The sequence below is a fragment of the Lycium ferocissimum genome, chromosome 3 (assembly GCF_029784015.1).
Source record: "Lycium ferocissimum isolate CSIRO_LF1 chromosome 3, AGI_CSIRO_Lferr_CH_V1, whole genome shotgun sequence".
NCBI lineage: Eukaryota > Viridiplantae > Streptophyta > Magnoliopsida > Solanales > Solanaceae > Lycium > Lycium ferocissimum.
In genome coordinates, this window is record NC_081344.1 from 53,563,386 (window position 1) to 53,578,528 (window position 15,143).

At 37.7% G+C, this 15,143-nt stretch overlaps 1 protein-coding gene and 1 pseudogene across 11 annotated transcripts; one reads left to right on the top strand and one right to left on the bottom strand.

Moving 5' to 3' along the window:
- Nucleotides 1–6,471, top strand: part of LOC132050279 (uncharacterized) — a 101,810-nt pseudogene extending 95,339 nt beyond the window's left edge.
- Nucleotides 6,472–9,278: 2,807 nt separating this feature from the next.
- On the bottom strand, nt 9,279–14,879 carry LOC132050280 (uncharacterized). 11 transcript variants are annotated; one of them, XM_059441466.1, is made up of 10 exons: nt 14,730–14,879; nt 13,592–13,974; nt 12,678–13,018; nt 12,266–12,515; nt 11,934–11,993; nt 11,682–11,808; nt 11,318–11,420; nt 10,553–10,681; nt 10,002–10,205; nt 9,279–9,924 (listed from the first exon to the last, which is right to left on the bottom strand). In XM_059441466.1, exons 2-10 carry the CDS (start codon nt 13,806–13,808, stop codon nt 9,646–9,648), a joined length of 1,710 nt encoding a protein of 569 aa, XP_059297449.1. In that variant the 5' UTR covers nt 13,809–13,974; nt 14,730–14,879; the 3' UTR covers nt 9,279–9,645. The 11 variants fall into 11 exon arrangements, with proteins under 11 accessions (XP_059297449.1, XP_059297446.1, XP_059297443.1 ...); XM_059441463.1 differs by having other exon boundaries at nt 13,592–13,981; nt 14,730–14,871; XM_059441460.1 differs by having other exon boundaries at nt 14,628–14,841.
- Nucleotides 14,880–15,143: the final 264 nt, after the last annotated feature.

Sequence of the window (15,143 nt, forward strand, 5' to 3'; positions counted from 1 at the left end):
CTAGAGGTTTTGGGAAAGGTATGGGTGAAGGGGAATGAAAAAATGAAAAGGGGGTCCCTTATATAAAAACCTTTTTTCCTTCCCGACCAAGATATCCCGACCAACAAAAGGTCCGTATAAAATTTATCAACCGATTTTGAACCGTATATTTGGCCCAAAAGGTCATAAATGTCTGGATCTACTCCGGGAAAAAGGTCCGTAGATCTTATAGGGCCGATTTTCCCCGTATGTTTCCCCAAAATTTTTCGAGATTTTGTTTGCGATCGGGTTTTGATCTCCGATCCTTATGGAAACTTTTTAACACTTTTTCCCTTTACTTCAATCCCATTCTGGGACGTTATAATCCTTCCTCAACGGGTCATTAAAAATTCAAACTTAGACTGAATTTTTATTCGTTATTTTCAATTTCCGACCATTTCCCCCAAAATTTTTTTCCCCAACCAATGTTTTTGGAAATCTTAATTGGATCACCAAATACTATTTTTTAAATTTCCCCAAAAACCCTCGTATACAACATACCCCTTGCTCTTCTACTCAATCGACGCTAAACGGAAATTTTCTCGAGAAAATAATCCTAGCCCTTATCGTTTGCCTTCTGAATGATGAGTGAAAGGTTAGGTTACTTGAATTCTTAAATGAATATAGGCGAGCTATTGGGTGGACTATTGCGGATATTCGGGGGATTCCCTTCGAAATTTGTGAACATAAAATTCAACTTGAAAAAGATAGTTCGCCAAGCATAGAGCATCAAAGAAGATGAGCCCACCTATACAAGAGGTGGTCAAAAAGAAAATTATCAAGCAAGTTGGATGCAAGAGTTTACCCGTTGCGTTGATATGTGCGTGGGTTAGCACGGTACAATGTGTTCCAAAAAAGGATGGCATAACAGCTGTGCCAAACACAGAGAACGAGCTTATTCCAACAAGAACGGTTATCGGGTGGAGAGTAGGCATGGATTATCAGAAACTCAACACCGCGACGTGTAAAGACCATTTCCCTATGCCTTTTATTGATCAAATGCTTGAGCGGCTAGCGAGAAGGTCATATTATTTTTTCTTGGATGGATATTCTGGCTACAACTAAATCAATATTGCCTTAGAAGATCAAGATAAGACAACATTCACTTGTCCCTATGGGAGTTTTGCCTTTAGCCGAATGCTATTCAGGTTATGCAATGCTCCGGCTACTTTCCAACAGTGTATGATATCCATTTTTCTGATATGGTTAAGGATTTCTTGGAGGTCTTCATGGATGATTTTTCAGTGGTCGGTGACTCATTTGATGATTTTCTTAACCATCTTGGTCGAGTGCTAAAGCGCTGTGACTACACCAACCTTGTTCTTAATTGGGAAAAATGCCACTTTATGATGAAGGAAGGGATTGTCCTTGAATTTTTGAAAAGGGAATTGAGGTCGATCAAGCCAAGATTGATGTTATTTCCAAGCTTCCTCCACCTATTTCTGTCAAAGGAGTTCATAGCTTTTTGGGACATGCCGGATTCTATCGGCGTTTCATTAACGATATCTGGAAGATTGCCAATCCTATGTGCAATCTTCTTGAAAAAGAGGCTAAGTTAGTGTTTGATGAGAAGTGCCTCAAGGCATTTGAAGGATTGAAGAAGCGGCTCACTTCGGCTCCCGTCATTTTATCTCCCGATTGGTCACTTCCCTTTGAAGTCATGTGTAATGCTAGTGGGTTTCTTTATTGAAGCGGTGCTTGGTCAAAGGCACAACAAGATCATGCATCCAATCTACTATGCAAGCAAAAGACGTAATGGGGCTCAAATGAACTACACAGTGACTGAGCAAGAATTGCTTGCTATTATTTATGCTTTTTAGAAGTTTCGGGCGTATTTGTTGGGTTCCAAAGTGGTGGTGTACACCGATCATGCTGCATTGCGATATTTGATGGCTAAGAAAGATGCCAAGTCAAGATTGATTGGATGGGTTCTCTTGTTGTTGAGGTTTCCATTGATTTTGATTCTGATATTCGGACCCTCCATAATTCTGCCTGTGATAACCTCCCTGAGAGTTGTTAACATAGTTGGCATCCTCATATTGCATCGGTGGTCCCTCTTGATAGGGGACCTCTTGAGTTTGATACATTCCCTTTCGGGCCGTTGCCAGGGAATACAGTTTGAAATTACTAAATAGTGTGTGCTTTTACTTCAAGTCTTTTTCTATTCCATCACACCTTGTTTGCTTTTTGTTGTGAACCAGGTGATTATGGCAGGAAGAGGAGGAGGTCGTGGAGCGAATGGTGGTCGGGGAGCAAATGTAATTCCCCGCCACCGGAAGTTGATGAAGATGAAAACGTGTTTGCTGATCTTATGCAAGAGAACTCCAATATTTCGTAACATCTACTATTAGTTCAAACAATTCTCCTTCCAACATGTATACATGCAACGGTAGAGACTTGAAACTAGCAAGTATACTGAGTAACATGTTTGCGTTGTCAATAGTGATCTAAGTTGCACAGACTTCATTTGTGGTGCCGTACCCGTGTTGTCACGACATCGACACTAGTAATGTCTCAAAATTTAGGCATATTTTTATAGGAGAAAAGACATCATTTGACCCTTGAACTTGGCACGAAAACTCAGTTTAGCAACTAAACTTAACTTGTATTTATTTACCCCCCTTAACAACTTTCATCCCAATTATTTACCACACCCGAGAAAATAATACCACTCACACTTAATAGAGGTGTATTACACTCGCCTCACGTCATTGCCACATTGTCGTTATACGTCATTGCTACGTCAAAAAAAATGACTAACCCTTCATTTTTTGTTTTTCTTTTATTCTTTTTCTCTCTTCTTCTTTCCTCCTTCTCTCTTTCTTCTTTTTCCTCAACCCCGCCCCCACCCCCCCCTCCCCCGCTCCACACCCTCCACCGGCCGCCGCACCGCCGCCAACCAAAATAACCAATACTAAAAAATTACCAACCCTTCATTTTTTATTTTTCTCTTCCTTCTTCTTTCTCCTCATCCTACCATAAACACCCATAAGAACAACATCCACCACCACCACCATCACCCCACCAAATTTCATCCCATTCCTTTTCAAATCTATCCAAATTGTTTATTTTGTTGTTTGTTGGTTATTATTATTATTAGCAACCTCATTTTTTTCCATAATCATTATTCTATAACCACCACCATCTTCTTCACAACCCCCCACCCCACCCCATGCCCGCCCCCACCGCCCCACCTCTCACACCCCCCCCCGCCCCCACCGCCCTCTTCTTCACCCTACGCCCGCCCACCACCCTCACTCACCCCCCCCCCCCTCCCCCACCACGCCACCTGACCTCTCCCCCACCATTTAAATCTTTCATAACCCCCCTCGACCCCCCCCCCGCCCCCACCCCCCTCCTCCTTCTTCTTCTTCACAAATTCCTCTTTCTCTATATTTCATCATTCTTTTCTTACCATTTTCACCATTTTTTGGTTTCTTGATTTTGATTTTTGTTTTCTTTAAAATAAAGTTATGGGAATAATGATTATGGAAAAAATGGGGTTGCTAATAATAATAATAGCAACTTGGACGATTTTGAGAAGGAATGGGATGAAATTTGGTGGGAGTGATGGTGGTGGTGGTGGTGGGTGTGGGTTAAGGATATTGTGTTGTTTTATGGGTGGTTATAGGGATGAGGAGAAAAGAAAGAAAGAGAAGAAAAATAAAAAAAATGAAGGAGTGAAAGAAGATGGTGGTGGGGGCGGGGTTAATGGGGTGAAAGAGGGCGGGGGGGTGTGTGTGGGGTGGGGTGGGGTGGAGAGAAAAAAATATTTAATTATTTTTTTTAATTATATATTATTTTTATTTTATTTTTTAATTATATATAATAATAATATATATATATATATATATATATATATATATATATATCGCCCACCTTTTTATATTTTTCACTCTCTTAATTTTTTTTTTACTTTTTTTTTTTTTTGCCACGTCAAGGGTGCAGTAAATAATTGGGAAGAAAGTTGTTAAGATGGGTAAATAAATACGAAGTTAAGTTTAGTTCTTTAAAAGAGTTTAAATCTTCAAGTCGAGGTGAAATGATGCTCTTCTTTTTTATAGCTCTATTTTTAGAGATAGCCCCAAACCTTATCCATACTTGGATCCGTATCCCTGAATCTCAATAGATCATCAAGGGTCCAACCTCTAGATCCACGCTCGTACCGGATATCCTCACCTTGAGTCCGAGCAACTTAGTGGTGATAGCATGGACCTTTCGACATGTTTATCCGGCGGTTATTCTGTATTGTAAGCTTTAATTAAGTTTCCCGAGTTAATGCAAATTCTGTTGTTTTAACTTCCAAAAATGCCTAAGCCATTTTCTTTTAAATGACATTCGTGGTATACATATTGTGCTCTTCTATACGTGCAGAAATTGTCTCTTATCACAAAATGTACCAAAAGTTCATTTCATAGTGAAGTTGGTATGAGGACAAAAATGACATCCGTTTGAGGACATATGCGGATCACACATGTTTAGGGTTTCTTTTCGAAGAGGATTTCTTTTTGAAAAGGAATGTTGAGGGTTTCTTGTGCCAGTAAGTCTAAAGATGGTCCCTCTTTATCTTGGCCTGCATGTGCGTGATTCCTGCCTTAAGTTTTGACAATTTTATACCCATTTCCATAAATAAAGAGGGAATTGCTTGTTCATATGGCATATTACTAATAATCTAGAAATCTTGTCCTTGCAACATGCATAAATAGGAACCTTCATTAGATGCATTATAGAGCATTAGTTGAAATTGGGGAATCTGAAGATTATCTTTATCGCTACATGAGTATTTAGTGAAAGATTAATACTATTTGTTGAAGGGGAGCCTTGGTGCAACAATAAAAGTTGTCGCCGTGTGACCATGAAGTCTGGGGCTCAGCCCGTGGAAACAACCTCTTGTGAAAAAGCAATATAAGGTTGCATACAATAAATCTATTATGGCTTGGTCTTTCCTCGGATGCTACGCATAGCAGGAGCTCAGTGCACTGCACTGGACTGTCCTCTTCAATAAATACTTGTTTATTCCACTTTATATGACACTATTTCCGTATTAGTTTGTTTCTGATACTCTGACCCATTTCTATATTTGAAGCTCCTTAACGTTAAACTTCCTGTTTTGCCCGTAATGACATGCTCTTATAACCATAAAAGTGCCATGGCATGTTTAAGACCACAAGTCCAAAGGGTCTCTTAGAATGTGTGCCGAAAGCCAAACTTTCTATCTTAAACTCCCTGTTCAGTCAAACAACAACAACATATCCAGTGTAATCCTATAAAGTGGGGTCTGGAGAGGGTAGAGTGTACGTAGACCTTACCCCTACCTTGGAAGGTAGAGTGGCTGTTTCGGATATACCCTTTATATAAAATAAAATTGAGGAATACTTATTTGTTGATGTTGTTGGCTAGTAACTTACATTCTAGCGCAAAGTTGAGGAATGGTAGAGGGTTGGCTTGTGGATCAATTTCAATGAATTGGATTAAAAACTCAGAGCAGCAATTTGAGACAAATATTACTGGGTGGTGGTCATTTTTATTCTTGTATGTTTCTAGCGATATAAAGGAGGCTTTTTGATCTTTGAGAAAAAAAAAACAGAATGTTTGATATTGCCTTTATTATATTAGGTTGTGGGAATTGAGAATTTATTCTTCTAAATATAATTAGTTGTCTGTTATGACCTTGTATTGATATATGCTAGTATGCTAGATCTCCTTAATTCTCATCCGACTGTATGATGGAGTTTTGCGTGGACTCATTGTAATGCTGCTGCATCTCAGGTGGCTATCCCTACTGTTCCAACAATCCAAGTTCTTGTTACTTTTACCAAGTTTGAGGAGCTCCAGCCAGTGGAGGAGTTCTCAATACCTCTTTCAAGCCCTGTACATTTCCAAGATGCTAAGTCTAAGCAATCTGATGGCTCTGCATCATGGATTTCATGGATGAGGGGAAGTCGCGGTGGCCAATCTAGCGATAGCTCAGCCGCAGCTTCCGTGAAGAGATTGACCCTTTCCACATACCTTTTGATTATGCTTGGGTTGATGCAAATGAGAAAAAACGCCGAATGCAAGCCAAGAAAGCAAAGAGCAAGAAGCATGGTGCCACTAGAAATTCCGATACTGGGCGCCAGGCCACTGAGGATGTTGAAGAATAACAATGACTAAGGGATCTAGTCTATTGCGTCCACAACAAGAGGTAAAGCTGCTTTTTCCCGTCTCAGCTTTTCCAGTGGGCTAGCTAGTATTAGTTGAGTTGTCTCTTTACTGTATCAGAAGATATCTGTCTTCTACTGTTGTATCTTTATTTGATTCTAAGATCTGAAAATCTTCTCGTTTGTTTCGTCGTGTTTCAGCCTGTTTATCACCTTTGCTGCTTCAAATGTATCCATGTTAACGGAGTTCTTTGTCAATCTGAGAACACTAGGCAGAGATTCGACTTGAAAACTTGTAAGAGGATAGAGTTTGTGTATCTCTCCAACTGGCATACAAGTCCAATCATTTTTACCTTGTTTATTTTATTCGTTCTTACTAGATGTTTGCAAGATGAGAGCGATCTTTTTTTTTTTTTTTAAAGATGAGATTAAACAGATGAAATTTGTAGAAAGGTTTACATTTTCTGACAGCTGAGTGTCCTGTGTTTCTGTAATTTTGGAACCTCAAGTTTTTTGATGCATCTGTTTATATGGTTTGATGAGGTGGTGCTGGACTTTATCAATGGATTGTGAGCAGATCTCCTATTTCAGGAATTTGCATTTGACTGGCTTGACAGTAAAATCATATTATGCCCAGCAGATCTTCCATCTTTACTTGAATTGTAACTGGAAGGTGGATCATGAAAACGACAACAGAACATGGCACTGGGTGTCTTACGTGCATTGCTTCTTATGCTGTTCTTTTTTATTTTTTATTTTTTAATACATATATGAGAGAGTTACTGTTAACATTCTAGAGATGTAGTCCATAAAACTGAATAAATAACATCTTTGTTCATCGTTTTTAATATAGTAAAGTAGTTCAATGAAAAACCTAAAGTGCAAAACCCCGGAAAACTTCAACTTTACCTAGTCTAATTGCGGACTTGACAACGGAATTATGTAGTTTCGGAAGTTTATACAGGCCGTAAGGCTGGAACTTCTGATATGTCCAATCGGTAGGATCCGAGAGCTTTCCTTGGTAAGTCACTGACATGGAAAATCATCTTGTTGTGAATTGTGCCATTTGAATAGAGCATCCGCAGTTTGATTTGCTTCCCTATAGTAGTGTTGGAATATACAATGTTGTTGTTGACTCAGTTGTTTGATTTTGCTGATAATATCTTCTAAATGCCATGGGGCCTTGTATTTGCCGTGAATCATATCAATCACTAATTTGGTGTCACTTTCTAGCACGACTCTATGATAGCCATAATCAAAACACCATTTCAACCCAAAAAGTGCTGCATTTGGCTCGGCTAAATTATCAGACATTTAAACCCATTTCCAAGTCCTTGCGCATAATAAGCCATAATAAGGTCCCCTCTGTGATTCTGAACTATTCCTACTGCTTCAGTCGTTCTATCAACCAATCTACTACCGTCCGTGTTGAGTTTAACCCAGCCAAACAAGGGATATTCCCAGTCAACAGAAAAGCAGACAATACGAGGAGCCAGGAAGTAAGAACATCACAAATTCCATTTTAGGTTTAATTCCTATCGATATTAATGTTATGTGATTGAATGACCCACCTGGGATTGAGAGAATAAAGAAGTGTACTCCAGAAATATACAGTTTCTTACCCCCATATCTTGCAGCGCATCTTGCTTTTCAAAGTTCCCAGTAGATAATAATAGGAGTAATATTCATTATGATTTGGATGATAGGATTTTGGGCTTTGTAGCTCCACCAAGTGTTGAAGATAAAGGGAATAGGCCGATCTTCCATCCAATTCCCAGAGGTCCTCCAAAGGTTCTCCAAGTGCTTTTAGCCGCATCCCGATAAACAAAGTAATGGAGCATCATCGTTTCAGTTTGAGGGTTCCTGCAACAACTGCAAATAGAAACAATATTCTCGCGAAACTTAAGAATAATAATATCATTGAAAGGAAGTTTTTTCTCAATCAGTCTCCAGCTTTAAAAGGATTCATTGTTACTTCTTTTTATCTCATTCTTTATATAATTTTTCTATGTGAATTAACAGTTTGTTTATTTTCGGCAGTTCTGATGCAAGGTTATTTTCTTTATATGTTTTGGATTTTTTATTTATTTATTTTTGGTTGAAGGATGTTTTTGGTTGAGAGGAACATGAAAAGCAGTGTCTAGATAATTTATGTCAGATAATTCTGCTATATTTCTTCTTCAATTCATTGTTGAATTTTCTGTTTGGATGCAGAAGACATGGACAAATTGAAGGTAGGAAAAGGTAAAAACAATTTTTGTCTACGTCAAGCACAACAGTTACTAATAAGCTGCATTCAGTGTCTAGGCCTTATTTCTGTTTAACTTTGACTTCCTTCTTACATTCATATTTTCTCTTTTTATATTCTTTTTAATGTATGAAACTCTCTCAGCATTTTCATTATAGATTTTTTGCTTATATGAGTTTTTTCAGTACTTCCATGTTGGGATTAGTTACTAGTTTGAATGAACTGCCTAAACAACAATTCTTGAACAGCAAACAACCAGTTCAGAAAGAAGTACTGGATTCTCTTTCAGATAGGCCCTGAAAGGGGAAGGAAGGTTGGAATGCCAACAGGCGTCTATTATATTGAATTTACCCGATAGTCCCCAAGATTCCTATTGAAGCATATACTCGGGGGGTGGGTGCAGGGCGGACGATTTTAAAGCGGACTCGCCATTCATTAGATAGAAGATCACCAAGATTTCGCGATCCGCTGCCGAATTTATTTCAATTCCAAGAGCTCCGATCGAATCGGTATATCATCAAATGATATTGAGCATGTTTCCCATCTCTTCTCGAGAAACAAGTGGGCTATTTCTTTGCAAAACTGTGCTCAATTTCATATGTGGCAATTCCGCCAAGATCTCTTCGTTAGTCGAGGTATTTCCTTTTCAGTAAATCTGGAAAAATCCCAATTTCAAAAAGAAGTTTCATTTTATACCTCCTCAAATTTGGTTATACCCACTTTTGAATATTGGAAACCCAAATTAGCAAATACAATTGAGACATTTGATCACCACGGTGACGAAAAAGTAGAGGTACTCAATGAAAAGATTGAGGTATTTACAAGTTGAAATGATCACCACAGGTGACAAAAATAAAAAAATGAGGCACAACTTTAAGAAATTAATAAGTAGAAGAATTATCCAAGAAGATGTGATTAGTCACATAGAATTCTGACAATAGTGATGCAATTTCCATTTTTTTTTTTTTTACAGTAAATAATTTACATGTAAGATGCTCTTCCTGTCTGCTCACAGAACTAATCTGGTCGCATCCAAGCACCCAGCTAGTACTTTTCTTATGCATCGGCTCTTCATCTATATATCTACAAACAAACATCAACTATGAAAAAAAGGGAGCATTTTCGACCAAATTTATTTGGTTTAGGGGTAAACGCGGTGCTGTTTCAAGGTTTATCCGAGATGGTCTCCAGAATAAACAGATTGAACCCATAGATGGAGTTAGAAGCTCCGTTGTGTAGCTACCAAAATCGATCCTTGTTAACACTCAAGTATCCAGACATGACTTTCCCTCCGGTATTCCTCATACCGTCTATGAGGAAACACCATGTGGAGCCCAATGCTCCAATGAAGAAATCAGCTTCAGTTGCCAACAAAAAATTAACAAGAGGATAATTTGTGCTCGTCTCCCTGCCAAGACTGGCTTCATAAGTTGCCATTGTCATGTTACCCATTTGGCGCGTCACATTTGTGTAGTAAAAATTCCAATGGGGGTACAGTCTTGATTGATCTACGACTTCCTGTTATGCATTTTGAAGATGTGTGATAATGACAATGAGGGGAGAAAAACAAGTGAATTATGAGAAAAGCGAGATACCTGCATTTCCGTTGAAAGCCAGATGCTCTTAAGATGAGGGAAGTGCTTTCTTATGCGCTCAGCAAGATGCATGTATTCTTTGAAACCTACAACCTTCATCTCACATGCCTTGTCACCCATTCGGACATGCATGCTCAGCATTGGCCTTGGACTCCAAGGTTTATGACTTGACCATACAAAATTTTCAATGTCATGTTTGGCCACCTGAGGAAAGGAAATGACAAAAAAATCTCTTCTTTTCAATCATATAGAATCACAGTGAAGCATGATATACGATTTTCTGTTACCCTACTGGAACTAATCAAAGGAAAATATCATTTCTCCATGTGAACAAACGAGACAAAGGATTGTCACAAACGTAATGATGGGACATTTTTGTTCCTAATACCACATGTAAATGGAAGAAATTTATATTAGATTGATTGATAAACGAAGATAAAAGAGTAAAGAGATGGCATGAATATCCCATAAACAGTACCACAATATTCACAAGTAATAGCCCTGATGAAGAGTTATCTTGTAGTCAAGAAGAGATGAATAGAGTTTGCTACCTCGGAAAAATGTCTATGTTGACTTTCAAGAACCATTCTCGCTGCTTCCCAGCCAAATGCTGCATGTCGTGCATGGTTTAGTAAGTCGCATGTGTACTCAGTCTGAAACCGCATTAGGTAGCGAACTGCCTGTAGAAGATATAAATATCATGAAATGCATATGCTTACCGACTGGCCTATCGCCGAAGGCGGATCCAGGATTTAGATTCTGTGGGTTCAATCTTAAGAATTTTATTATTGAACTCATTATATTTTAAAAGTTATGGGTCCATATCTACTATATATACAATTTTAATAATTTTTTACATATAAATTTATACTCCATATCGAAAGTTGAACCCCCACTTAATAGGCTAGATCCGCCCCTGCCCATCGCTATTTGTTGAATGCACTAGAAAAAGCAACAGGCATCTATAGTATACAGTTTTGTAGTTTCATGTCAAAGATCATATTTAATTAAAAAAGGTTCTGAGACGCAGCTGGAAAAAGGCGGATTGATGAGACCGTTAATATCCATTAATTATACTACAGGGTACCAACTGAAAGAGAAACGATTGCAGTTTTGCACCGTTTTTATTTTTCTTCCAAAACATAAAATTTGGGTAAAAGTTGTTAATTCGACTTTCTAATAGACTTGTTAGTCCCGCAGACTGGGGAGAAAGTTCCATAAGTCAATTGTTGATAGATAAATGGTGTCAATATAAATCACAAAGAAGAAGCATAAATTAATTGACATTCTGATTTAAGTAGGCCTACTGACTCTACCTGAGCTCGCCACCACCTCCTATCCATTTTGCGATGATGAGAAATTAGACTTCCATTTATATCTGTTGTTGGCTGCAAATAACTCCAAGGTTTTCCCCATGACCTGAAATTAAGATGCTATGAGTTGCATGAATTATATAATACTCTCTCGATCCCAAACTAAATGACGGGATTCAGAGTTAAATATCTACTGATTAATGGCATGAAAATTAAATTTATATTATCTTTAGAAGCTACATAAAAGCACTCAAGAGTTGCAAATCACAAGTTTTGATATTGAAAATATTTAAAAGATGTTACAGAAATCTGTACTTGCTATTGCAGGGTGTATTTATTTTCACGATGGCATCTGTTACAGCTTTACCTTGGAGTGTGTCCAGACCAAATCTGCTTAGAAGTATAGTTTTCTTTTATGGTTATGATCCCTTTTTCCCATGCTTCTTTTTGATTCATAAGCTCGAAAGCATGATCTCTGCATTCCGAAGATGTTTCTGGAAAGAAGTAGCAAGACCAACTGGAGCGTGATGAACCTATGAAGACAACATTGATAGAACTTCATGCCAATAGCTATACACACATTCATAAAGTGACATATTTATAATTTCAGGAAGGATACTATCAGTATCATGTCTCAACTTCAAAATGCATTCAGGAAGGAACTCCATAGTCTTTAACACTGCAATTTTAATGTTTTTTAGTGAAACTATTTAGAGATCAATCGATTATCTTCTGTATGTTTTTGGTGGTATCTTGGAACAGTGCTTAAAAAGTTAATGCAGATTTGAAAAACTAAAGGGGAAGTAATGTAGAACCAGACTAACAGGAAAGTCATCACTTTTTGGTGCTCTAAATTCTCCTGCAGTTTCTACGACTGTTTTTGCTCCTATGGTTCAAATGTTGTTGAATTAGATGACCCAAAGGGATAAAAGTATAAGGAACAAGAAGTACCTTTACAACCATTGTGGTCAGCACGGTTATAATAGCTGGTAACAAGAACCCTTTTCTCATTGATTGCTATTGCAAGAAGACCACACATTCCAGCTATCTGGGCACCAAAACCAAACCCAGGTATTCTCTCCCAGTCAGCTATCAGAAATTTCACATTTCTATCACTGCAGTTCATAGGATGCTGATGGAGCCATATATCACGTTGCACCTTCCTCGTTAACGGGTAGTTCTCTTCATCTGAGCCCTTGATCTGCAATTGGTTCTTATGTTTGTTGGTATTCAATATGGAAGTGGAAATGCTATATCTTAAAGTGTTTAATAAAAAATGTCTAGTACAGGTGTATTTACATTCTCTTAAAAACCGGGCAGCGAAAATTTATGCGTAGAACTTCACGATACAACAATAACATACCCAGGGAGGATAAGCTCCTTCAGATACTGTTTGATGTCTATAATACTTCAACTCCTCATCTTCTGCTGTCCACATGAAGTTATCTAGTTGTCCCTTCCATATAGTCCATGAAGGGAAGCTGTCATTTCGAACTCGGGTATCAAGTCGTTTATTTGTTTCTGCACTCAGCTTGCAGTCCTCCAAATGAGGTGCTTTTGGTAAATTGGATTTACCCACATCATTTGCTGATTGAGTCACTAAATTACCCCAAGATGAGTACAGTAATGACACCCTCTCATCTACCCCCACTGCAAGCTTTTCTTGGGGAAAGAACCGCCTTTCTAAATTCTTGCAGTCTCCACCTGTAACATGTCCAAAACAAGGTCAGTACATAAGATTTCTGCATGTTAACTAATGACAGGAAGATGTATATGTGGTTCAGTGCAAATAAATAATTAAGAGATTGATATTATTGACCAAGACAACCACTCTTCTTCTTCTCCTTTTCTATACAAGGAGTATCTTGAGAGCCACACAAGAAGTTACAGGTTCTAATCACAACTAGATAGCTTAGGCAAAATAGTTATCCCCATAGTTTAATTTAATTTCACCTTTTTGGTCAGTACCTCTTTGTCAGCAATCAATTAGTGTCCTCTGTTCTCAATTATATGAAGGAAAATAGAAAGGCATCACAACAGTCAAAATAGACTTGAACTCAGGTAACATATAGAGCAGTTATATGAACTTTTAGAATAAATGCTTTATATGAACTTGAATGCAAAAGTAAAATCTGAAATTCAAATCATTCCAACCTTAGGTTGCTTCAAAATCACTCTTGTTGTCACTTTTTTCATGGTTTAGGTGGGACCATAGTCCAATCACCGGAAATGATGTACCAAAAACTTGAAACAGAAGAGCAGAAAATATCCACTTACTTATTGAAGAGGAATTGGATGTTGAAATTCCAGATGAAAAGGCTGAAAGTGAAAGGGGACCAAACTGAAAGGCACCAAATGAAGCAAGAAATAAAGAGGTGAGGCAAACACCAGAGAGAAAGCCAACCACACAAATTTGGCAAGGAAATGAACTTCCTATTTGCATAGCCCTCTGTGAAACAACTCTTTCAAGAGACCTCTGATTCAAAGGTTCCATGTCTCTATCAGAATTGAAAAATCAAACAATTAATCGCATGAATTTCGACTCCAGCAATCTCCCTGTTATACTTTTCTTCCAACAAGATGAGTTTAAATGGAGTAACATGGTTAGTGAAGATTCATATAGCCGATCCCAACTTCTTGTTGTTGTACTTTTCGTCCAACTGCAAACTTACAAGAAAAAAAGCCCATCAGTTTAATAGCCTTATATACATAAATAATATTAAGACAGTAACCAAAAGTAAAGAAAACGAGTCATTAACACTGATGGTTGATGAATGAATGCATCCCTCTCGCAACACGCCACACTCCACAACAATAAAATTAATCAAAGAGAATAACATAAAAAAGTGGAAACTTAAAAAGAAAAAATGTTGTCTTACCGAACTGTAACTGTTAACAGCTCAAATTTATGAGAAACGAAAATACTGATTGGAAAAGAAATTTGGAAGACACTGGAAATACAGAAATAAATAAACCAAATTATATGCTTGAAGTTTTCACCTATATAACTTGTTAAGAAATCCATTTGAGGACAGAGCTGGCTTCTAATTAATGAAATTTACCTAGGATGAAAGAGGAGATTTTTTTTTTTTTTTAAGAACTGAAATAGAACCAAGAGATAACGTCGGTCTTTAGCGGCTGACTACCAATTCACTGTTGCAAGTGGTAGGTAGAAAACGATACAACCAGATGTTTAATGAAGAAAATTATGACACCATGCAAGCAGACACTTGGTACTTTTTTTGTTTTTTTGCTCAAAGAAGGGCTGCAAAAGATAATTAACAGAAGAAAGAAGAAAGAAAATAGTAGGTACCTGTTAATTTTCTATACATACCAAGAAACATAAGCAGTAGTTCAGGAGATGAAGATAGCATTTTCAGCTGAAGGAAAAGAAAATTGTCATGTGAAACTTTACCCCAGAAAAAGACATAATCCAGCTGTACTAGAGGACCAGTGTTATTCACCAAATTCTTGTGTGTTGTCACTCAATTCTTTTGTTAATGCAACTATCTACTATATACAAGGGACTCACACAGTTGCACAAAGACAACTGATGGTGAGTGGTGACCTGTGCTGTTTAGCAAAAAGAAATAATCCTGGTGTTTCTCGTTTGTTCTTTCTTGAAAGCTGATGCACCCGTGGTGGACTGGTGGGTGGTAATAGTGTTGTTTTTTGACGAACACGAAATAAATAAAATATTGAAATTTATAATCTTAAGTATATCATGATGTTATTAAAGTAGATTAATAGAAAGTTAGTACTACATTAAGTAGAATTGAGGAAGTATATGATTTAGAAAATATTGGGGATTTCGTCGTTTATCCATATT

Excerpts from the sequence above, each read along its gene's own strand:
- LOC132050280 (XM_059441466.1), bottom strand. The coding sequence starts at position 13,808 with ATGGAACCTTTGAATCAGAGGTCTCTTGAAAGAGTTGTTTCACAGAGG. Across the intron at positions 11,994-12,265 it reads TGACCACAATGGTTGTAAAG|TGTTAAAGACTATGGAGTTC; the intron begins GTACTTCTTGTT and ends TTAAAATTGCAG. Across the intron at positions 10,682-11,317 it reads GGAGGTGGTGGCGAGCTCAG|GCAGTTCGCTACCTAATGCG; the intron begins GTAGAGTCAGTA and ends TATCTTCTACAG.